The sequence below is a fragment of the Ischnura elegans genome, chromosome 2 (genome assembly GCF_921293095.1).
Source record: "Ischnura elegans chromosome 2, ioIscEleg1.1, whole genome shotgun sequence".
Taxonomy (NCBI): Eukaryota; Metazoa; Arthropoda; class Insecta; order Odonata; family Coenagrionidae; genus Ischnura; species Ischnura elegans.
In genome coordinates this window covers 58,527,117-58,551,660 of record NC_060247.1, presented here as the reverse complement: position 1 = coordinate 58,551,660, position 24,544 = coordinate 58,527,117, and the positions used below count along the sequence as shown (strand labels likewise).

Here is a 24,544-nt window from a genome sequence, read left to right as displayed (position 1 = left end):
TTTGCCTGAACGCTCGAAAGTCGTGACGTGGATTTCATTTTCTCGTTGAAAGAAAAACTATGCGATGACTCTGTGATGATAAAACAATTTCGGGATTAGCCAAACCCTGTAGGGCCTTCAGTAACAAAATTAATGTAATAAAATATTATTTCTTCCTATTCATTCAATCGCTCGTGCTGATTTTTATTAAGTCCTCCCTGGTTGGCCGAAAAAGTACTTTTTTCGGTTTTCTTAGAGAGACTTTTCCTGCTACAATGTTTCCCACGTGTGATTGCTGATAGAGCAATAAATATCCGTGGTTTCTAAGATAAACTTAACCATAAAACGTAAGGCTTGTATTGGTTGAAATGCATTGTTACACTAATAAAAATTAAACCTCCTAAGAATCCACTGGAATATATACTTACTTGAAAACGACAACGCTCTCTACTAAGTTGAAACCATGATCGGTTAATTAATAAATACTCCAGTGGAATTATACATCGTTTGTGTGAGAAGCTTCGCACTTAATATTTCGGTACGCTAGTATCTAGCAGATAGGAAGAATTCACGCGATCACAAATGTTACTTCCATTTAAATTTCAATCCTTGCCATGGCTCAACCAACATAATCCGTCATTTTTCTTGCTTCCCTTCATAAACGTACCCTTCCAAAACCACCAGTGTACTGTGGTAGTTAGGAAAGAGCCAGATTCATAAAACGAGATGTCTATTTTCGGCGGCGTAGACATCAGCTGCGACCGGGCATAACTCCGGAAAGAAATGCACACTTTTTTACGTCCTGGGCCTCCTTGCGGCGGTCGAAAAAAATGGGCCCCTCCGATGAACAGACCCTTTTCCCACAAAGGACCACATAACATTCTCCCCTGAGCACCTGATCTTTCCACCCCAACACAACAACAAAGAGCCATTCTCTCCTCCGATGCCCTCACTTCGGCCGAGGAGAGCGAACGAGGGGAAAGCTGAGGTTCGAAGAGTAGACCTGCTTTCAGAGTCTCATTCCTTGCCTGGAAAAAAAATCTCTTCGGCGCCTCGTAAGTGCGTGGGGAGAGAGCTGCCAGATAGCCGTGCGACAGCAGAAGAGTAGGGGAGGTTGTTGGGCTTGTGGGAGGGGGGAGAGAAGGGCAGGGTGGGTTCTGGTTGAAAGGGGGAGGGAAATGGGAGAGGAAAGAGGGGAAGTTGTGCTCCCTTATGTACTGGCGGGTGGCGGAGAAAAGTCCGGTGCCTTGTTTCCATTATGAAGAGAATATAACTTCTTTTCCTCAATCGATTAATGATCCTCCTCAGTAAGATATTTTTAACATGAAAACGGGGGCGTCACTAGAACTTGGCTTCAGGGTAATTGATCAGATTTATTTACATACCACACTGAGTAGATAATAATTCACCTTTTGCATGATTTTTTTAGAGTTAAGAGGGAGCCTTTATCCCCTTCATTCCTCATCTTTACATCATTACATGAAAATATGCCCAAATGAAGTGTGATTTAAATGTAGCATGTGTTTTGTTGATGCTGAGTGATACAAAACCCGCGTAACCAAACAGTCTCTTTAAGATTTATTGCTGGGATGATGAGAAATATCGAAATAAAGTTCTCGAACCAATGAGAGAAAGCATATCTAATCCAATTATAGCCACAAAACTGTGTAGAGTTTACACCGCCAATTTTAACCCACTCGTCAGCCTACCCTGGTCGGAACAAGCTCCAGGCCAAGCCAAGTATTCTGACCGTAGTTTGCGCTGCCGTTTCCGCCATGATATTATACCATGATGAGCGCTAATCATCATTAAAGATGAGCCTAGTGTAAACGGGGCGTGGGAGAGGCTTTGCAACGAGATATGGGAGGTTAAGGGGGGGGAGGCGGCCAAGGGGTTATGGAATGTAGGCGCCCGGCTTGCCTGGAGGGAGGTCTCCCGCCTGCCTTTCCGTGGTTTCTGGGGGCGGTGGAGGGGAGGGCGTATGTTTGTGTGGAGTGGAAGGGGAGATAGGTGGAGGGGGAAGGGAGGGGAAGGTTTACTGTAGACGCGAGAAACGCTCTCCCATTGGCTCAGTTGCGGACGACGAGTCAGAGAGGTTTGTCTGGTATTGCGTTGGTGATCCGTTCTTCTTACGTGTTTTCTTAGGTCGTTTCTCGAGGGACGCTTAGTGAACAATAAAACGTGGACATAACCAATTGTACCCTGACTTAGTTCTGAACATATTGTCTGACGAGAGAGTACTTGTTGGGAATATTGTACCCAATTTTATTATTCGGTCGGATTTTGGATTTGTTTTATCAATAAATAATCCTTGATACGTTGCGTTCCGTGGGAGGATTTTATTTTCGATCCTCATCCTTCTGCGGAGTTTCGGCGTATTTATTTCTGCAGGATATTTGAAAACTAAATAAGGTTTTCAGCGGCAGACATGGGCATCAAGGACAAGGTGAGTTTTCAATATATCTCGTTCACCTGGCCTTTTTAGCGAGTAAGGTGAGGCGAGTTGGACAAAGTGTGTACTTGAAAAGTTGTGGAGTGAGTGTAATTTGTGCTTCGATGGGACGTCGCTCGAATATTTTTCGATCGAATGAGGCAGAGCTTTTCAACTGGGTCATCAGAAACATGCTGGTTCATTCCAGCCTGAAGCCTCCAAACTTGTCCAAGGCGTAATTATCCCTCAACGGGTCTGTCGGTGTAATTTGGACAGTACCGTTTCAATCCAAAGTCACGTTTTCGTGCCGGCTTTCTCCATTATACTTGCTTGTCGGTCTATCCTGCTACCGGGGTGAGGTGCAAAAATTTCTGCTTAGCTTCATGTTCACCAGGCTTGACTTTCATTTTTCACCATTGGATGTCACAATTAGTGTGCTTCCTCTGCTTCGAGCTGTCTGGAGATAAGCCGTTTCCGGAATCGCATGTCTTATCTGGTTAAAAAAAAAAAAGAGCTGGGGACGTTGGCGTTTATTCCGCCCTAGACAATACTTGTTTTAACAAATTTGCTCCAAAAAATTTTCTTGATCAGGAGGTTTGTTCCCTAATACCTGTCATCTTTCTTATGATGGTGCAATTTTTTCATTATTTACATACTTGGTCATAAGGGCTTGTTTACTTTTAATAGATTTTAGCTGTTGTATCAAGTGATTGTGGTCTCAAAGTTCCTGGGAGAACTTTTGTTGCTTTATGTGCGAGCTGCAAGACTTCTTGCGTTGCAAATTTCAAGGTCCGGTCGTTCATTTATATGCTTGGACTACTTCATGCATGTTATAAAGCAATTGAATGCCCACGAATGCGCATATCAGGAATTGGGACGTGTGCCACTTCGTCGCATTCGCAGAAGTTGACGTGTTTTTCATAGTCGAAAGAATTTTTCTTTGTTTAACGATTAGTAAAAATATTTTTAGAATTTTTCCTAGCTAACAAGTTTTTTCTGTAATTCCCCTGCCTTTCCAATCGTTCCTTAGATAAAAGTCGATGTATCTGATTTCTTGGATACCTAGCAACTGACGTTTTTTTGTGAAATTTTTCATTCCTAGACAGTGGTTAATCTTCCATTGCTTTCACGAACGTCACGTTTATTTTTTTGGGAAGCTAGCATTTTTTTTAGTAATCCGAAAATTGTTCTCCAAAAATGATTTTGGCTCTCTTGGAGCATACTCGTGAGTTTGAAAAGGCATACAGAAAAATATAGAAGTCCGAAGAGTCTCCCTGTTGTTTTTTTTGCGGTGTTCCACTTGGCACGCGGTTCCCTCGCCGATAGGAGATTTTAGGGAAGACTTAAAGGCCTATTATGCTTTGTTTATATCCGCCCTGGTTTTCTTTTTTGGCCGGGCACGGCATGTTTGGGTTTGCTGTATCCTCTGCGAATGTGGACTCGGGCGTGGTGTGGATTTGTTCCTTGCTTCTGGCGCAGACAACTCTGATGCTGCGTGGAAGTCAATGCCCTCGATACGTCCGCTGTCTGCGCCATTGGACGGTCGAAAATATCGATTTATCCCTCCCCTATCGCTTTCCCTACCTTCTCCTCGCAAGCTTCACAAAATTTTGCACGGTAGGAGAACTTATCGGTGATGCGTGATCTGTCTTGACTTGGTCATGTGTATCCCAAACCAGCATCCCCTTGAGGTTATGCCTAACATCCACAGAACTTTCGAGCTTTCCTGATTGGTTAGAAATTAGCTAGGTCGTTAAAAATTAGCTCAAATCGAATAAAATCTATTTTGTCTCTTAAAAAAATTATGATTAAGCTCCTTTAGAATCACGGTATGATGGGTTATCTTTCTGATATCGTAGTGATGGGCATGAGAGCAACATTTTGAAGTTCTCATCAGAGAACTCTTATACTTTTCATTTTATCCTAGCATCACAGTTGAAAGTTGTCATTTATGTAAAACTACCATAGCTGAAGCTGATATCTCATTGTTTCGATTTTAACACATTAGTCAAAAGTTTCCCCCATTCAGTTACCTTTTTTTAACTAAAACATATTGTCCGAAGTTAACAAAGGTTCGAGTGCATTTGGAAAAGTTGTTTAGTGTGAATGCAATGGAATTAATTTTATATGCCCTTGGTTATGTGGTACGTCATGTAAGTATTTTTTACATTCAGTACGTTTTTCGTTTCTTGGACGCAACTTGTAAACATACAGCGTAAATTGTAAATTTTTGTTGCGGTGGCTATTTTCTCATTTCCCAAACACGTTCCATGTCCAGAGCTGGTGGGAGAAGGCTTGTGTTGTAACGAAAAATAAATCCAATGTCATTGGTTTTGTTTGACGTCACGTGGTGCAATGGGGTGCGGCCCGACGCATCTGCGATCGAAATTAGCAATGCAGACCGCCTTTATCGAAGCACTCGTGCTTGTCACAGCAGGGTGAGTCATTTGCAAACGGAAGATAGAATAGCATGCAAATATCGGATTTTCCTGACGAATTCCGCGAAGCTTGAAGGCAAATGTTGGCAGAGCTGGAGGTCTTAGTTTCTTTATTCGAAAATGTTTTCTTTTATCTCAGTAACTTTGCTATTTTCATTGCTGTGGCAGATAAAGAACTCAGTCAGCATGCACAATAAATAATAAGGGGTTGTTCGAGGCATCGTTTAAGGGTGAAGTGTCGCTGATTGTGTAAGGGCTGTTTTTTACGAAAAAAAGTTATAGTCAAATTGGTGAAAAATCTCTCTCATTTCTTTAGTATTGCATTTTTGGGCAATATTCAAGTTAAAGTATTAGCTAACCTCGAAAAAATAAATTTATGTGAAAAATACAGTTTTCCTGTCAACATGAATGTATAAAATTTCAACCAGGTCAAACGAGACCTAATCAATTTTGTAGAAAATATTTTCAACTTTCTTTGAGACCGGCTTTCAAAACTCACGAGCAGTAGACGACTGCTATACCCCTTTAATTGCATTCGCCCGGATTTGTTTACGGATTCGTTTCTCACGCGGTCCATCCGTTTCCTATCTCTCTGCTCCCTCGTCACCGATCGCCTTCCTCGCACTGCGCAGCCACCCCACGTATCGATTGGCCTGGACACAAGTCTCACCACGCCTCCCCCATCGCTGGAAACTCGCAGACAGTTCCAACGCGGCAGGGTACACACGTAACGTCACATACATCCAGTCTTGCGCTCCCTCCGTATCTTCAGGAACCCCCTTTCATTATCCATTCGTAGCTACCCTTCCGAATTCCGCACACAGTGGGTAGGGTTGTCACCCTAACCTATTCCGAAACATATGGGCGATTCGATAGGGGGATTTTAGGGTTTCTCTGGAATTCGCGAACCTTTCTAACCATTGGAGTCACGAGTGGGCTGTTCTTTACGAGTAGGATTAATTCCTCGTCGAGGAGACGGAATATGTAGGATTATATTTTTGGGGAAAAAACATTTTCATGATACTACTGCAAAAATTTCGAGAAGGGTTTGTTTTGAATTTTTTGAAAAATCGCACGACGTATCATCCTACCATTTTCCCCTCCCTCCTCCCATTGTCCAGACCCCACAAACCTCCCTCTATAATTACTTTCAACGCAAGATTCTCATCCGATCATGATTGCTCTACTCTTTTACACCAAAAGATGAACCCCGATAGCCTAGAGATGAGGGAGAGGGCATTCCGAATCTGCAGAGACTACCTTCACGGAGCATGGAGGAACATCTCATCCCAGGACATGGTGCTGAAACGCATAAGGTGAGATCAAGTGGAGTACGGTAACCAGAGTATTACTTTAATAATTTATACATTATTCCCATTATAAGCTATGCACCCATTTAATTTTACGTGGTCGTCTCCTCTCCGCTTCTCGTGCTGAAAATTTTCACCTTTTGAGTTCATTAACTACGTTGGTTTATTGATTGTAATTGATTTACCTTTAAATTTCTTGGAAAATCCTCGAGGGTCTTACTATTGTCTAATGGAATGCTAATTAATTCTTTTATGCATTATTAATTCATTGGATCGTCTCCAGAACTTTCAGCTGTTATTTCCTGTCATGATGAGGGATTTTTCTTAAGGTAGTCGTAGATTTACGTACACTTTCGCCGGTCCTCTGTAAGCCTGCGGATCTTGAATACTATCAGTAAATCTATAAAAGCATAAGCATTGCCGCTTTCTTGTTACTTCTTACGCTTTTGTTGCGATGCATTTATACTGCATGTTCTTTCAAGGCGTTCCCCTGCTGAATAACTATTGCCATTGAACATGGGTATAACACATGTACAGGCGTCAGGGTGCACACTTCATGGTAGGCATTCTTCCACATGAACATGGAATCATTTTAATTCCAACCTCTGACGTCACAATGAAATTCAGGTATCACCCGTCACTCCATGCCTACCTGTTGTGGACCAGCAACGAATATGAGATCATCTCAGTTGACGATGGATGCTGTGAAGGACATTATTTGTCGATTTCTGTCACTTTTTGATTCCCCTTTTCTATCATAGAATTAGTAAGTAACAATCACCAATATAAGTAGAGATTTAACAATACCATTCAAGGCTTAGTAAGCATTTAGTATTAAAATGTTTCGAATAGGTTTGTCAGTGGCAAAAGTTACGATTTTTTGCACGATTATGTGCGAGTGAGATATCACTGCAAACGCAGCGCTCCTGCGTCACTCAGATGCGTTTTGTGCAGTGGCTGGTATTGCGCACTTCCCAACTATTGATTCTCTGAAATGTCAAAAGTTTCCGCCCAGTCCATCTTTAAAGAGTAGCTCCCCTAATTTAACTAATCCTCGATATCTTCCTACGTCAAGATACCTACTCTTGGATGGAACTATATTTTTAAAAAAGATAACGGTATTTCTACTCTTTCCACTTAAATGCTATTAATCGCATTGAATTTCTCTCAGGATGAACATGTCTGTTCACTTGGTGCTACGACGTTAGTATTAGGAGACATTCGACCGTAATTTAATCTTTCCAAGAGTGCATCGTATTCTCTATGAAGGTGATCTTAAGTTTTACAGACGGACATTTAGAAACTGGATTCGTAAATTGGTTATGAAATTCTTTTTCAGCTGATAAGGATCGTAAACAGGGGCGAACCCAGGATCAAAACAAGGGGGGGGGGGGTAAAGCCATGGTTGTTCGAGTTGTAGGTAAGATTTAAGCATGGAAAAGGTGAATGAAATCAACATTTTAAGGAAATTGTAACAGCTCCTTATTAGTTTTTAAAATTATTTGCTTGAAAAAATATCATTTTCCTTAAAAACATTTGCGAGTTTCGCTTCAAGGGGGGGCGGCGACCCCCTCCTGCCCCTCGCTGGGTACGCCCATCATCGTAAAGATAAAGCTTGAGATGGTTATGTTAGAGAGAGTATTTTGCGTGGGCAAAATTAAAGTCTATCCTTCGGAATCGAGCTTTGTTCATCGTTATTTCATGGAAGAATACTAATTATATCGCATAGGTACTTACCTTGAGGGAGGAGTGAGGTAGCAAATAATTTTTCCCCTTCAAATTTTGAATGCCATCCAATCACGGACCAGAACTAAGATTCTCATCCGAAATACCCAAAATTGGCTTTTATCTGAGGTTATGCAACTTTCTTGCCTGTCCGCCGTTTAAATCGTGTAAACACAGCCTAATTTAGCTATTTTTAATCCCCAGGAAGAAATTAGGTGCTGTTATGTTTGCCGCAGTAATTGTTGACTATTAATTTTTTTCAGGTAATTGCCTCCACGTTTACGACTTGTTTACTTGGTACTTACATTAAAATGTATTCAATGAAAATCAGTAAGGTATTTAGGTCCCACGTTCGACAGCTCAAATAGGTGTTACTCATGCAATTACAGGGTTGCTATATAGAATCGTGACCACATTACAAATTCATATATGTCGCTCCGGCTCCACATATTCATTAATATTTCCCCGTTCATAACTATGGAATGCTGCCATTTGAAAAATAAATTTAGGTTTAAAGGAATGGACACTTTTTAAATTCTGCCGCCAGAAAACACTAGCAACTGCTTTAGTGCCTCATTTTGCCGCATGCCATCATCCAACTTGAAACTGGGCAGTAGAAATTGGCGCTGACCGCTCTGAGAGGTAGGATTGTTAACGCAAGCAGCTGGGAGAAGACTCGTAAACATCGCTAAAAATCTCGTATAGTTGCTTTTGCTGAAACCTGGGACTGAGTTCGGGTAACGTTGCAATAAAAAGCATGAGATAAATTTCAGAGAGACACTTCAGAGAACCCAGCGCTTTCCCATTTTCGTAGTTTTATAAATACATATAGAGTTATATCTATCACTGTGAAGTTATACCGGGGATTCCGTTTCCATCAACTCATCACGATTATTGCTCAAGAAGTGTGCCACGTGTAGGACTATGGTAAAGCTGCTGTGGGCGAGATAAAAATATATATACCCGTTTATGTTCTTAGAATTGAGATGCAGAATAAATCTTCGCAAGGTATCATGGTAATTAGTTTCGTGCGAATTAACGTACAATTTAACCAAACTCTAAAGTTGAATTCATTTATGTCTCTATAGGCGATATATATTGATCGGTTAGCGCGAGGTTTGATAGGTTATCATTGTGACCCACGTCACGGTTTTTTTCGAGAAACGCTCGAAAGATCTAGAGCGGTTTGGTCAGAAGTGTTTCGCGTGATATTCGCGTATTCCCCATTTCCAAGCCGTTGAGTCATGGAGATGGAAGTACATGCTTGAAATCTGAGCCGGAATTTGTCATCGGATTTATGTTTCGAGTGGATGAATCACGGCTTTTGCCCAATGGTTCATAATCTATCCTCAGCGTAAATTTTGTGAAAACGTGGACGCACAAATTTTCTCCCAGGAAACAATAATCTATTTACAAATATTAGTTATAATCTTCCTTTTGTTTCCCGTTTTATATCAATTCCTCGGGTATTAACTGGGTATTGAAATCACTTACAAATCAAAGAATTTTGGAAGTATAAATCACATCTTCCAGCAATAATCTTTTATGCCCTTATCAGCATTTAAATGTATGAATAATTACATAATCCTTAAGGAAGAATTGATGACACAAGATTATTCATTGATTGAAATATTAGCCTGAGTTCGCGCAAACGAGGCGACAAACTCACATATTCAGGACTTTTATTTCACCTTGCAGCTCCTGAATTTAGTCAACACTCCACGCATCGATAGACGTATACAATGTAGTTGAGCCGTAACCTAAGGAAACAAGTTTAGTAATTGATCATCTGATTGAATATAGCTCATTAAACTTTGCCCGTATCAGCTGTTTTTTTTCTGTGGATAGTATTTTCCGTTTGGGGAATTTTAAGGGCTTTGAATACTATTTTTTTCCCACTCCTTGGTGATGGCAGTGATAAAAGGTTTCTCATCATTTTTGCTGTTGAGTTACGCCTGTTCGAACATTAGTTTTACTGGGACAGCCTACTTTATCAAAAATATTGATATATTATCCAGTGGTAATATACCCACAATATTTATATTAAGTTGATGCACTCCTTATGTCAACCAAAATGAACTTACTACCTCCTCTAGCTAGGATTAGTTTATCTCTCGAGAGTGATATTCCTGACCATACCTATAGAACAGGGTTAGTCTATTCAGCAAATGTTCAGGCAAAATGTGTTATTTGTTCATCTTTAAAGCTATTATTGCATTATTTTTTTGTGAATAGATATGTGATATCTATTCATAAAAGATGGGAAGCAACAGCTTTACTAGCCTTTAAGTAATATATAAGAATTCCTGTAAATTACAAAATTTTCCATTTTGCAATTTTCGCTTTTTGTACATACTTGTACTTCAAAACCTGTTAAAGGCATTGGGTATGGAAAACCAATCAATTAAATATTCAGCAGATGTAATTAGGTAATTGATTTTATGTGGTTCATGAATTTGCCCATACTCAAGTAAACATGTTCAACATAGTTCAACAATTTTTTTTTTCATAAATATTTCTTATGTTCCTTACTTATGTTGGTAAATTATCTTTCACAGTGGAGGACTGAGCAATTGGCTTTTCTACTGTGCACTTCCTGTGACCCACCCACCTCGTCAAGGAGAGCCAGCTAGAGTACTGCTTCGCCTTTATGGCCAGATTCATGGTGGTAACAATGTTGGCGGAGGCGGTGGTGGGCCAGGGGCGGCAAATGTGCCTGTACCAACACAATCACCCCTTGAGGGAATACTTACGGAATCTGTTATCTTCACATTGCTCTCTGAGAGGAGACTTGGACCACGCCTTCATGGTGTTTTCCCTGGTGGACGACTGGAAGAGTACATACCGGTAAGTTTTAATTATGCAACCACGGCAAATATGGGAAGTATATAATTGAGAAATATTTAGGTGATATTTAGATTTTGAAAAATTGTGGTGGCGATTTCAACTTTGGAATATTGTCTTGGATTGTTTTTTCAATGCAAAAGCTGCCTGATGATCATGAAATGTTTTTGCCACATTTTCATGAATATTGTGATTTCATTGCATCATTGCTGGAGTAACTTAATATTATCAAATCTTAACGTGCTGTTCTTTTTAAAAGCCAGGCTTAGCCATAGTCTTTATCACCTTAATAGCAAGCAGAGCAAAAATTCCTATGGGATCCCAATTAAATGCGTCTAAATATGTTTACTGAAGATGAATATGTGATGATTTGTATTCATAAACAGATTTAATTACAAGTATAGTAGCACATGTTGTGATGTAATTGGCTTATAGGGAACATTTTTTTCCTCCTGCAGGCTCAGCCCCTGAAGACTGCTCAGATGAGTGACCCCAAGTTAATTCCATTGATTGCTGAGAAAATGGCCCTGATACACTCCATGAATGTGCCCATCAGCAAAGAGCCACGATGGCTGTGGGATACAATGCAAAGGTAGGTCCACTTGTTCCTCATGAACTCATTCACTGAAGGATTTCATACTGCAAAAGACCCTTTTAGCTGATTTTATTTTGAGGATAGGCAGAGGACCTAATCGTACATGTTGTTAACTGGATTCAAAAATTTCAAAATACAAATTTTATCTCTCCATGTTAGAAGGCTATGTGCTCTAACCATGCCTGCTTTTGCATGGTACTTGCCAACCACGCTAGTTATTGATGTGCTTGTAAAAAGTGCAGCTTCCTGATTGCATCACTGCGGATATTCTCATCAATGTCACTTGCATCAGTGGCCCACATTTTCTTACAGTGGAAGAAAGTAGTGTTTTAACCATCCCTTCCAACTTACTAGGATATATTATTTTGTTTTATATTATTGTCCAACAATCGTAAATGATAAAATTTGTATTTTTTAGGTGGATGCTGAATGTTCAGGAAATAAAGGCTGACTACGAGTTGAAAAATTTGGCGTGTGATGACAAGGGTGCTCTGATTGAAGATGTTTTAAGGCACAACTTTGCTGATGAAGTGGATTGGCTCAAGTAAGTTATTACCTATTTCAAATTGTGATTTTTGCTCATTTTGTTTTGCGTCTTTTGTTTCTCTTCTAAATGAGGCATTTTGCATTCCAGGAAACAGGTCAAAAAACTCTCCTCCCCTGTCGTATTCTGTCACAATGATATGCAGGAAGGAAACATTCTTCTTCGGGAAGAAGAAACAGCTGAGACAAAGGCTGCAAATCAATTATCCCCTAGCCGGCATCATTCCAACATGGTGATCATCGACTTTGAATATTGTTCGTACAACTACCGAGGATTTGACATTGCAAACCACTTCTGTGAATGGACCTATGATTACACCTTAGACAGTCATCCCAACTTCTCGTCATGCCCCAAGGCTTACCCATCACGAGATCAGCAGGTAAGTTGGTCTTATCAAGGGGTTGGGTCAAACTTTTGGCAATATGGAAGCTCCAGGAGCATGTCTTTGATAAAAAATTACTTGGAACCATGTATTTGTGTCAAAGATATTTAAATTGATAACTTTGCAGTTAAAGATCAATGTTATCCTATGATGTGAATTTTCCGTGGATAATATTAAAAATGTGTCGAAATGCAGTGAGTTTTATATTTATCTTTGGTCAACTATAGTAGAGCTCAAGTCATGATTGCATGTTACATGTCCCAAAGATTTATTTACTTTTCTTAGAAGCTTAACCAAACAGTAACTTGGGTTCATTTGTACAATTTCCTTTTTCTTCATGATCCACCTTGGATTATGAACCCCATTTGGACTTGTATTTAACTTTGAGTTGAGCTCTCCTAAGTTCGCAGTCAAAGATAAATTTAATTTAAATAAAAAATGTGATTATTATAATATGCAGTTGAGAAATGAAACAGATTACCAGACAGTTATGTCTGCATGTATTCTGGGAGCTTTCTGCTTTATGATTAATATATTGGTTGGCTGAAATGGTATATAATGAAGGGTCTTGCAATTTGTGATGCACTTCATACTCATTTTGTCATCAGTCATAACTTCTGACTCATTTAGCATGTTTTAATTTTGATTTTTTATCAAACCTTTCCACATCAAACCTACCAACAATATCATTTCCATACCAACAATCACTAACCTGCTACTTTTTCAAAGGTTTATGTATGATTTGTAAGTAATCATATTATTTGTCATTTTAAACTTAGTAAATATTCCCTCCTACCTGGCTTCCAAAGCGCAAAGTATTAAAAGAAGAGTACTGCTTGTTAATATGCACTAAGGCCTTTCAAGTAGTTTCCAGTATTAAGTCTCTTTATTGTAGACAATTTCAGCATTATTTTGCTGTTATCTTAGAGATCCATTCAAAGATTCTGGAAATTCTATGCCTTATGGTCTGTCTCTTTTATCTTTGCGCTCTGATTTCTCAGGCATAGTCCTCCTTGGTTCTGAAATTGAGAAATGAGTTACATTTCCATACTCTTAAAAAGTACTTAGAAAAGGAATTTGAGAGGTTTATAGTACATACATGATATGACAGAGTTTTTATATATTTACTTTAAATTATTTTCGAGTGTATGAAGAGGAAACTATCATCCATTTGATTTTAAGATATAAAGCTTCCTACAACTTCCTTGGCTTTGGAAATTTTATTCATGTAACTGTGGGCTTTGCCTGTATTTAACTTGGCTATCTCATTTTAAAGGGGTATTCAGCTGTTTTGAATATTGAGTACCATGCATTATACCCTTGGATTTAAAATATCTACACTAATGAAATGAGAGTATTTGAGCTAGAAATTGTGAATTGCCCCAAAATCAGAGAGAATTTAATTAGTCAAAACTTAGGTGTTTTTCAAATAACATGTTTCATAACAATGGCTTCTCAATATTAATGAATCTAATGTTTTGTGTAAATACTTTGATATCCATGCAATTATTAAAAAAAAAAAAGACATTTAGCTTTGGATAGAATTTTTGAATGATTGTAACTTACTGGAATAGAAGTATGAAAAGGATAGTCTAAGAAGGATATTTTCACATACATCATTTTTTTCTTACTTTGCTTAATGTGAATGGGGATTATAGAATTCAGATTTTCCTCTTCTTAAGCATGAAATCGGCTTTTGTTATGCATGGACGTTACTCTGTCATAATAAGAAATAAATATACATTATATTGAATAAAAATTATATTGCAATGATTTTTGCAAAGGTTCCATGGTTAACTCTAGGTAAGGCCTCAAAGAAATGAGATAGCTTGATTTCATAATGATCTAGGATATTTTTTCAACTGGATAAATCAAATGGATGGTAGTTGGTTTAGTCTATTCACAACGTTCTGAGTTATGGATGTTTTCCTCGCAATCTTTTTTTTCAAATATGGTTTGGGGTTGTTTTATGGGAGGCCAATTGAAATGAGGACATCAAACCCCTTTTTAAATTGGTTTGCATTGTCGAGTAAGTATGTTAATTGAAGGAGGGGATGCATGTTACTTTTGTCTCGATTTGCCCTTTTTTTGTGTGCTTCTCCTTCCTCAGTCGTCGCTGCCACCGTGCAGTAGTGGTTGGTCTGCTGCTGGTGTGACTAGTCACTCTGGCCCCACCCACTCCCACAACACACCTACTCGCCTGGCTGGATAGCGAAAATGCTGCAACAGTGGAGTATCTACTGTTGACTTACTTTTTACGGCATTAGCGGATTGATGAGACAATTACCCTCCTTAAAGAATACAGAAAATTTCTGGCTGTTAGTATTTGCTACAAGTATGCTAATGGCAAAAAAATATTTGTCATTCTGTCCAGCACCATTTCTCTGAAAATTCTTAATAGATTGGCAGCATTTTTCATAGATGAAGTTATTTGTTTAGTATGACTGACATTTTGATTCTCATCAGACTTTTCGTATTACTCATGTTATTTCAGTGCATTGTTTGTTTTTGCCATAAAGTGATTGGGTTTGTCGTTTCGTATTGAGCTGGCATTGGGCTTAAAAGATTTATTCCACATCATGGATGACGAAGATAAGGGTGATGAGTGAACAAGGCTCCTCAAATCAATTCATAATTTCAGTTAAAGGAAATACCTAAAGGTCATTCTAATGAGGTCCACAGATATTTTTTTTGGAATTTATTGGAAGGAGTGAAGAGCTGAAACTGCATATTTACCTTATTCAGACTTAATAGATTACTTTGATAGTAACTTTTGACTAAAAGTATACTTGTTGCATGGAACTAATGGGTTGGGAATACCCTTCTGCTTTATGTTTAGCACAAAAATTAATTGCTGCAGCTGGAATAATTTCCTCTCGTTTCAGGGATGTATTTTTTTCTCAAATTGGGTGTCTTTTCACCTGATGAGCTGAAAAAAGGTTTCATTGCAAATCAGATGGTGTTTCACAGATTCACCTGATCACATTTCAATATGAGTCCAGGATGACTTTCTTTGATACACACACAATTTTGTCCAAATTTTGTGGACCTTTTAGAATGACCTTTTGGCAAATAGTATTTTGTGTGATGACAATTGAGTGCCTATTATTGAAAGAGTTGTCTGAGGTTTGAATATAAGCATTTGATTAGCTGCTTAAGGCTTTCAACAGCTGCACCAAGAAAGTTTTTGTATTGACTGTTGACCTCATGATGTGAATCCTGGAATTCTTGTATTTCAAGGGTATTCATGAGTTCATCAGGATATTTTACAGATTGCTATTGCACAATTTCAATGAGATTGAGTCGCAACATATAAAAGTGATTTTGATAAATAATTACTCTAATGAAAAAGTGCATGGAACGTGGCTCTCAGTTTTTAAAGAGTAAATATGAAAAAAATGGCTCATATATGAATATTATTTGTCTGTAAGGCTAATGAAGGTAACTGATATTACAATGACTGATTTTTAAAATTGGATTTTCTTAGAAAAAAAGTCCAAACAAGAGTTTGGTGAATATTTGATACTTGCATTTAAAAACTGAGAGCTAATTTTTAAATTTGCTTTGGGCATCTTTCCTTTTAAAGCATGATGTTATCCAATAAATTAGATCCAATGCTATATTTTGATTTTACTATGATGCACTTTTTTCATTTGAGTACAAAAATTTATATTTCTTGAATGCTTGTGGATATATTTGGCAGCATTTCTGTTGCCACAATTAAGGGATGATTTTAAACAATTCTGAAGAGGTAATTTGGTGCTGGACAGATTGAAAAGATTGCAATTAGAGGCTGATTTAATGGAGATAACTCACTTTAGTTGGTGTCTCAAGTCTTTTTTGACTATCAGAATTGTTTTATTTTCATGAATATTTTCACCCTCCCAAGTGGGGAATGAAATACTCCATTAAAGTATGCCATAAATTGCAAAATATTAAAATTACTCCTGAAATTAATGATTACCCTTAACTTAAAGATTTCCATGATAAGATGACATGGGCAAGGCATTGCAATGAAGCATCGAGATAGCCTGAAACTTCATTGAATGTTTTTATTTTCATTGCTTAACTTTTTGCCATATTTTCACCTCCATGCTCTGCTTTTGCGGTTGCCATACTTTATGTCTAAAAATCTCACATACCTGCAGAGTTTATTGAAAGGTGAGCATTTCTCTTTAGGGTGAAAACACATTAGTACCTATTATCCGTGAAAACATTTGAAGGAAATATTTCCCAGATTTTCCATTCTTTTAGAATTTCCCATTAAATATTAGATATCCATAATTTTGAAAAAAATACTCTTCCCTACATATTGAATGTAGAAATGAATAAATATTTTGAAAATGAAAACTTAAGAGCCAAATAATAGATAATCATACTAATGGAATTTAGCTATGTTAGGTAATTGGGGAAATTTTTACCTTAGATTAAATGAATATTTTTCTGTATGTGTGTAGAATGTTTTAGGGATGCTTTATGCTTATTTAAATGTTTAGAAAGAGGGTTGGTCAACAGCTGTGGACAAGGCCAGATCCAGAATTTTTTTCTGGGGGCCTTAAGGGCCTGACTTGCAAACAGTCTTCGTATATTTGAGATTGAAAACAACATACAACAGTTACTATGCAAAATATTCTCTTTTTTTTAATATGAAAGCTATAGAGATGAAATTAAATGATTAAGGCTCCATAACGTGTAAAACAAAAATAATGATAATGGTATTAAAAATCTCGTCTATTTTTTTAATTAATTGTCTGGGGGGGCTGCTCCCTGGCTCCCGCACCCCCTTAAATCCACCTCTGGCTATGAATCATATTTCAGATTTTTGCTTGCATAATGTTTTCATGGATGATAGCGATATATGTAGTTTCAGGGCAACCATTCCAGCTTATTGCTCTTCTATGTGATGAAAACTTTTTATCACCTGACATTTTTATTAATTAAGGACTGCACTTTTCAACTATCCCACCAATGTTATTTAACGTCTACACTCTTGTCATGCTAAGCCTTGCATGCGCCATTCATTTTATTCAATATTTTTTGTTGACTATTATCGCTCAGGGCTAGGTCAGCATGCTCTTTGTAATGCCATTCTCATGTTGATGCTCATTTGAACTTACCTGAAAACCATCAAAAACTGTCTTCGACTAACATCTCCCATCAGGAATAATGCTGAAAGATTTTCACCAAGGCAATGATTATCTGCTGATATCTTTTATTCCAATCGGTTTTACTGTCTTATAACTCTCTTTTTCCATTGTTTCAAAAATATGTCGATTTCTCAGATTATTTGGAGAAGTGACATGGGTGGTAGAAGTTTCAGCATAGTGCTTTTCTTGGCAGGGAGAGGGAGAAGACTTATGTCGTCTCTACCGTGCTTCAGTAGCGACTTAATTGTGTCATAGCCAAATGATAGTCATTGTCGCAGGATGGGAAAAAGTGAGTAAAAGTTTCCGTGAGAAGGACCATTTCATGTAGAAGCTTCAGTGGAACTGCATTTATGAACATATATTAATTTGAAAATGAAGATTGTTGTAAGTAAAGCAAGAAGTAACTGGATAGAAAAAAGTTATAAAGTACCATTTATTCTGCTGTTATATCTTTCATTAAGGGTTTGATCAAGCCTTACGCTATGTTCTTAGGATTCATCATATACTTCCAAGTTAATTTCACTGGTTTTGGTTGCGTAATTTGCATATTACTAGTTGAGGTTTTTGTTGTGGCAGAGATATATAGCTTGGTGATTATGAAGGTTTTATGAAGTCTTTTAATTTTTGTATTCTGTATTGAATACTTTTAAAATTTGAGATTTATACTATAGTACTTTAATCAACGTTTAAATGACTACAAAATATTAACCATGTTGATACCTTCCTAAAAGTTTTTCTTGTGACATTAATGGTCTGCTTAAATGCAACATCATTATCATTGCTGATATTTCATGTTAATATGTCGTACCTCCTAAATTTAAGTTTGATGTTTTCTATGACGGAGTAATTGCTACATCAGTAATGATAGGTATACAGAGTTTGAAATTCATTGAGTGAGGGTTTTACCTACTTTCATAAAGTTTCAAGTTTTTGATTATCCAAAATTATTCACAACTGAAAATTAAGGCATTTTCTATAATAGCCATGATGGCTTCATAGAGAATATCTTTTAAAGAGAATGGTTATCAGCATGATGATTAAAGTGAGTTCCCTCCCTTTTTCACTGTTTTTCCACTAAGTTGGATGAGAAGTTGTACTGAGAGCTGAAGAGACATATCCAAACTGGATACATGGAATAATGTCTTGAACTTGCTATCAAGTAGCATTTTATTGCACTCATTTATGAGAAGAAGACAGAAGATTTTAATGTTTGAAATCATGGTCATATGCATTTTCTGGGTCATCATCTAGATGGGTTCATAAACTAACTTTCATATGGTAATCACATAATATAATATAGCTGTAGTAAAAATGTAATGGTCAGGAGCAGTATTTTAGAATAAAATAAATTGATGAATATCAATCCATTAATCATCTAGCATAATTAAATATTTATTTGGTATTTTTGTTTGGGAGAGCTTTATAACTGATGAGTCATCACCTTTATTTCAGCTGATGTTCATAAGGTCGTACCTCCAAACTGTGAGGAAGAGTAAGAGATATCAGCAATCTTCCTCTGGGGTTGACATTGAAAAGGAAGCTGAACAAGTCATGGCTGAAGTTCAGGTTTTCACGATGGCCTCCCATTTGTTCTGGGGCCTCTGGAGTCTTGTGAATGCTAAGATCTCCCAGATTCCTTTTGGATATTGGGTAAGTTATATACTTCCTCTATTCATTAAATAATTCTCTCAATACATACTTTGTCACCCTCGAAACTATTTGGGGGGCATCCATTGATTAATTATGTGAGGCATTTAGGGGAGAAGGGGGGTGCAGCCAATTCTCAACCGATGTCACATAAAGGGGGATAGGGGGGGTCAAGGCTAGTATCACATAATTTTTTCCCCAAGAAACAGTGTAAAATTGCAATCTTAGTAATCTTAAATGCTATTTTTTACTAATCTTAAATAAAAACAATTTAAATTTTTTAAGATACATAAATCCAATGCAAGGAAACGTAGATTAACGTATTTACACTGAAAATGCATTTTGAACAATCTGTCGTGATATTAGATGGAGGAGGGGGGTCGTGCCAAATCTCACGATGTCTCACTAAAGGGGGGAAGGGAGGTCCAAAAATGTCCTAAATCACCTCACGTAATTAATGAATACGGTCAGCAAACAATCCCGGAACCATAGGTTAAATTATGGTACCTATAGTCACTAACTCTATCAAAGCATTTTTTCAATGCTTATTATTGCAGCAATGTTTTTAGAAACATAAGCATTAGCTATAGGAGTCATATGGATAGAAATTATGAACATTAAGTTCAACTTAACATGGAGTCAGTCTTTTAATCAGGTATTTCTGGAAATACAGTTGTAATGGTATAAAATATATAGGTAAAACATGCAGAAAGCAAAAATAAACAACTTAATAACTAAAGGCATACATAACGTTACCTACCTGCAATATATTCATAAGAGGTCAAGTATTACTACCAACAAAATATACAGATATGCATTGTAAGATTAGGTGTTTTTTTGCAACATACTCTAAAAATTACAAATAATGCCAATTTTGACAGCCTTAATAAGTCACTCATATTTTTATGGTTTTCATTACATTGGTGTTATGAAAAGAGTGCAGTTTGTTTTCCGTATGATTTGAATGAAGGTTTACAGAAAAAAAACAGATGAATACCGGATATTTTTTTAAACACAGTAAACTTGCACCAGCGTGAGTTTTTACTTGCAGAATATGACTGCTTGTCTGTTCTTGTCTCAGTAAACTAAACAAGATAATACCAGATACTACAGAGGTTAAATTATGGTCCCTAGAAATTGAATTTTAATTGGGACTTGTAGTGTCTAGCAATTCGTTACACTGTAATTTGCAGATTGGATCAAATTAATGGACATTCTTTTCATAAAGATTGCTTGGTAGAAAGGTATTTTAAAGCCAAAATAAAACCAGGGCATCAAATAAATTCATTCAGGTTTGCTACATTAAAAGAAACCCTTGTGAGGGCTGTCGTGTGAGGATCTTGGCCTGTCTTTTGGTTGGAAGATCCTCTTACATCAGATCATCATCGCTAAGGGTCGGTGGAGTGAGGAAGGTTGATGAGTATATTAATGGCATCCACTTTCCAACTTTTATTCATTTTATGATGATGCACCCTGCGATGGCAAAGAAAGCTCCCTTCACAAAGTGTAATGTGCACCTGTTCCAGAAAGCCTCTGATAAAAATAATCCTTGCTGCAAAAGCCTACCATTTGTGATCAAATAATGTTGTAAACTACCCCTGCATATAGGTGTAAGAAAGAAACACTAGGAAAATTATTGAAGTAGATCAAATTTGGTTTCAAAAAAGCATAGTTTTTGTGGTTTCTTTCAATTAGAGCATAAAATGTCCAAAACTCCTCCAATAACTTGTTTAAATTTTTATATCATTTCAGGAATATGCAGCAGCTCGTTTGGACGGGTACTTCAAGAGGAAATCACAAATAATTGGTCAGTCTGTAGATTCAACATTGAAGAGGAAGGCAGATGATATGGAACATTAGCCTTTTCAGCAGCAAATATTTCCTTGATGGATCTCAATTAAATCATCCAAGAACCCAGGATCATTCCAGATATGTCCTAGTCTTAAGGGTACCTTATTTCTTTTTGAGAAAAGACTGATGCAACCTCATGCTGTGTTTGATCTAGTGCAACCATTGGTTGTCTTAAACTTTTCATGCCATTGAGCATGGTTGTCTCTTCGAAGTCATGCTCTCTAGTAAGATTACTAGGAAACCATATCCATTTCAAAGCTGAAATCATAATGACACAAAATTTTCTCATTTGCATTCACTCAACATTTTAAGGTGCAAGCAGTAATTATGTTCATCAAGGTTTATTTGTTCTTTGTATGATATGTAGGATGAAATACTAGGTATTCACCTACAATGTCAAGATTCAACCCATTGAAGTATTTTTTGGTTGAGGCTGTTAGATGCAAACCAATCAAAAGACTGATTGCATCTGAAGAATAGCTATGCAGCTTTTCAATTGCTGACCACTTTGTAAAAATGCACAACCTTCGATTCAATTCACATCATGGTAGCTGACCATGATTCTCTTGAGACTTTTGACTTTTGTAAATATGATTGATGATATATGCCAATTTTACTATGTAAGATTGGTTATATGTATTTAATTACATTTTTATTCTGAGTAAGAATATAATGTTAATAATCACGGTTGTCTTTTAGAAAGACAGTCTGTGTTTTCATGTATGTATTTGTTTGTTAAGTTATATGTTAACTTGGATGTATATGAAAAATATTTACCGAGTGATAACCTTTATTGTACATGGTACATATTTTGTATATGTTTAATAAATATGTAATTTTTTATAGTATTTTTGTATTTTTGAGTACTACAATTGATGATCAAGCCTTATTAATTTCAGGGTGAATTCCATAGTCTTATGTCTACTTACTTTACCGACACTCACAGGAAGGAGTCATTGAAAAAAAATGTCTTGTCAAGATAAAGTTAATGGCACCAATCCTTAAACTATGTGTTACTCCTTAAATTATGTGGTCAGTAAGGAAACATATTGAAATTTTGACAGATTGGATGTGATGTAAATCTTTGTTTATTCCACTGGACTGACTATCTTGGTGGTTGCACAAGAGGCAGAAGCTGCCCAAAGCCTTGAATTATAACAACAAAAATAAATATTTATTGTTGTAGACCTTCACAGTCCTTAAGACTCTACAGAAATAAAAACTTAGCTTGCTTAAGCAATTAGAAAACTATAAGAAATAAATTGTACCTAAATTCCAAAGAACTTTGATAGATGCATTAAATTAAACAAAAAATAATTTGTATCTTCCATATTGCAATAACAACTTACACTCAATATGTACATATGTAAATAGAAATGAAACTCTGGAGCAGAATGGAATGAAAAAAAAATATAATATGGGGAAAGTTCACAAAGAATAAAATAAAAAGAGGCGCAATACATAGTAATAGTAGCAGTAACCATATGTAGTAGCATATAGTACAGACACTATGCTTGTTAATCATCCACAAGAATTCCATGTTTACATTTATACAGAAGTAATAAACAGATTTTAAATACTAATATTAATAGCACAGGATGAAACAAGAAATAAATTTAGGAGACATTCTGCTTATGAACTACACTTGGGAAGACTTTTTGTTTTTCAAAAATATGTTTGTAGTTGAATCATTTTCTTTTGGAACCAGTTTACCATAATTTTATGTCTTCCGGAAGTGCATTCCAACCATGAATTCCAATTGAATGGGGTGCTATGAGTCACACTTTGTGGCGTTTCAACAGCAAGATTGAGGACCCAAAGGGGGGTTCTTTGAAGGATACAACACACAGGGGCCAGGACCCAGTACTACAACTGATACGCCTGTGCTCCCGGGGAGGGTAGTGGAATGGGAATGAAGAAGGATGGAGGCGCCACCACGATAGGAGCCCGTTGATGCCTTCGGGGTAGGGATAGGGTTGGAAGGGTGGGATTGGGTAATACCCTTGCCGCTATGAGAGCAACCAGGGCCCACTACTAGCAAAACCATACTTTAATGTGCCAACGATTTTGGAAGATTTTACTATAAATACATATAATCCTTTCTTCTGGGTAGAAACTATAAAGATAATGGACATATTGTCATTACTTCCATGGGTAGATGAGAAAAATACTCGAAAATTATATTAAACTCATTAAATACCTGTTAACACTGTGATTATATTTTTCTGTGCCTTCAGGGATTCTTTCTGCTTATCCGCAGTCCCAAGCCAGGTGAAGTTGGCATCTACAGAGTTCACCATCACCTTAGATAAATTTCTTCTGAGGAACTGGCCAAGGTCTTTTGTATCGATTTCTCCCAAAATGCAAATCTGGAACAAAAGAACCATATTCTGCCTAAACATCTATTGGAGTAAATTGCTTTGTATTATGTAAAAAAGGTGAAAACTGACCAAGTATGTACTTCTCATATGCCTCATTGACTACTATCATGACTTCCATTTACAATAATTGCTACTGGTACAATACAGGCAATTGCATAGGAAGTGTACATACGTATAAGAGCAGCCTTTCTTATCATCTCCCCTCAGCTCTCCCAGCTGCAAAAGCTTAAGAATCAAATCAGTGTTGCTCTTAATGATTTGAAGCTTGTCAGCTCTCTCTCCAGAATATCTAGTCTAGCCAATGACATGGCTAGCCTCTCGTCACTCTTCGTATCTAAATAAAATAAGACATAGGTTGAATGAAGCTAAGAATTTTAATGTAATCATAGTTGAGAAAGTTTCTCTCTTCAAACTATCAAAGATATTAATTATTTGACTAAAATGCAAAAATACTCTCTCTACTTCCATTGATGCTAAACTGTTTCATTTTCTGCAACTAGAAAGCAATAACACTAAATTGTAACTCAGTCATAATATGAATGTTGACTGCACCTGATAATTGACCTTTCACAATTCACTACAATACTACCATGTTCCTCACTCAAAATGATGACTGGCTTCAGGGGACTCAGCAAGGCAAAAGTTTCTCTCTTTTGCATAGATGGAGGGGTAGGAATAATTGATGTAATGCTGGTGAATTTTCATCCTCTGTAGATTCTTCACCCGGTAACTTAATCTTTGTGAGAATCCCTGACCTGCCTTTCCTGCAAACGGAATCTTGATAAGTTGGAATTGCCTTCTGGCATGACTTTTGCCGAATTGCCAGCCTTTCCATTCCAACTGATTGCTAGAAATCACCTGCAGGATCAACAGAATAAATGATGTTGCTCTATATGATCACCACATCAACCACTTAGAACGGAAAAATTCTCTGAATGAAGTACTACCACTTGAACCATAGGCGGATTTACAGGGGGGGGGGCACAGGGGTACATGCCCCCCCCAGACACTTAAGGAATAGACAAGATTTTTATGCGGTCATCATTAAGTACGTTTTATTTTGTGAATTGCTGAGCTTCAATCGTTTCATTTAATATTAATAACTTTCATATCAAAATGAAGATAGTTAAATATTTTTTCTTTTCCTTCTTATCTTGACCTCTTTTTTCGACCTATACTCCGAGAACTATTTTACCATGAATCAAAATGAAGAGAATATTTTCTACAGTATTGTGGTATTTTGTTTCTAATCTCAAATATTAGAAGGCCT

At 37.2% G+C, this 24,544-nt stretch overlaps 1 protein-coding gene and 1 long non-coding RNA gene across 8 annotated transcripts; one reads left to right on the top strand and one right to left on the bottom strand.

The window, feature by feature from the left end:
- Positions 1 to 2,037: 2,037 nt before the first annotated feature.
- Positions 2,038 to 21,741, top strand: LOC124153789 (choline/ethanolamine kinase-like). Of its 5 annotated transcripts, none has more exons than XM_046527147.1 (8): positions 2,038 to 2,425; positions 6,052 to 6,164; positions 10,442 to 10,730; positions 11,186 to 11,319; positions 11,741 to 11,866; positions 11,957 to 12,245; positions 18,848 to 19,045; positions 20,795 to 21,741. In XM_046527147.1, the coding sequence occupies exons 1-8, from the start codon at positions 2,408 to 2,410 to the stop codon at positions 20,900 to 20,902; spliced, it is 1,275 nt and encodes a 424-aa protein (XP_046383103.1). In that variant the 5' UTR covers positions 2,038 to 2,407; the 3' UTR covers positions 20,903 to 21,741. The 5 variants fall into 5 exon arrangements, with proteins under 5 accessions (XP_046383103.1, XP_046383102.1, XP_046383106.1 ...); XM_046527146.1 differs by lacking the exon at positions 2,038 to 2,425 and adding an exon at positions 4,717 to 4,848; XM_046527150.1 differs by lacking the exons at positions 2,038 to 2,425; positions 20,795 to 21,741 and adding exons at positions 4,717 to 4,848; positions 17,589 to 17,684 and having other exon boundaries at positions 18,848 to 18,916.
- On the bottom strand, positions 21,327 to 24,275 carry LOC124153791. 3 transcript variants are annotated; one of them, XR_006863764.1, is made up of 4 exons: positions 23,876 to 24,275; positions 23,344 to 23,770; positions 23,094 to 23,262; positions 21,327 to 23,009 (listed from the first exon to the last, which is right to left on the bottom strand). It is a non-coding gene; the product is annotated as an uncharacterized LOC124153791 (long non-coding RNA). The 3 variants fall into 3 exon arrangements; XR_006863761.1 differs by having other exon boundaries at positions 23,344 to 24,275; XR_006863762.1 differs by having other exon boundaries at positions 23,355 to 24,275.
- Between the last annotated feature and the right edge of the window lie 269 nt (positions 24,276 to 24,544).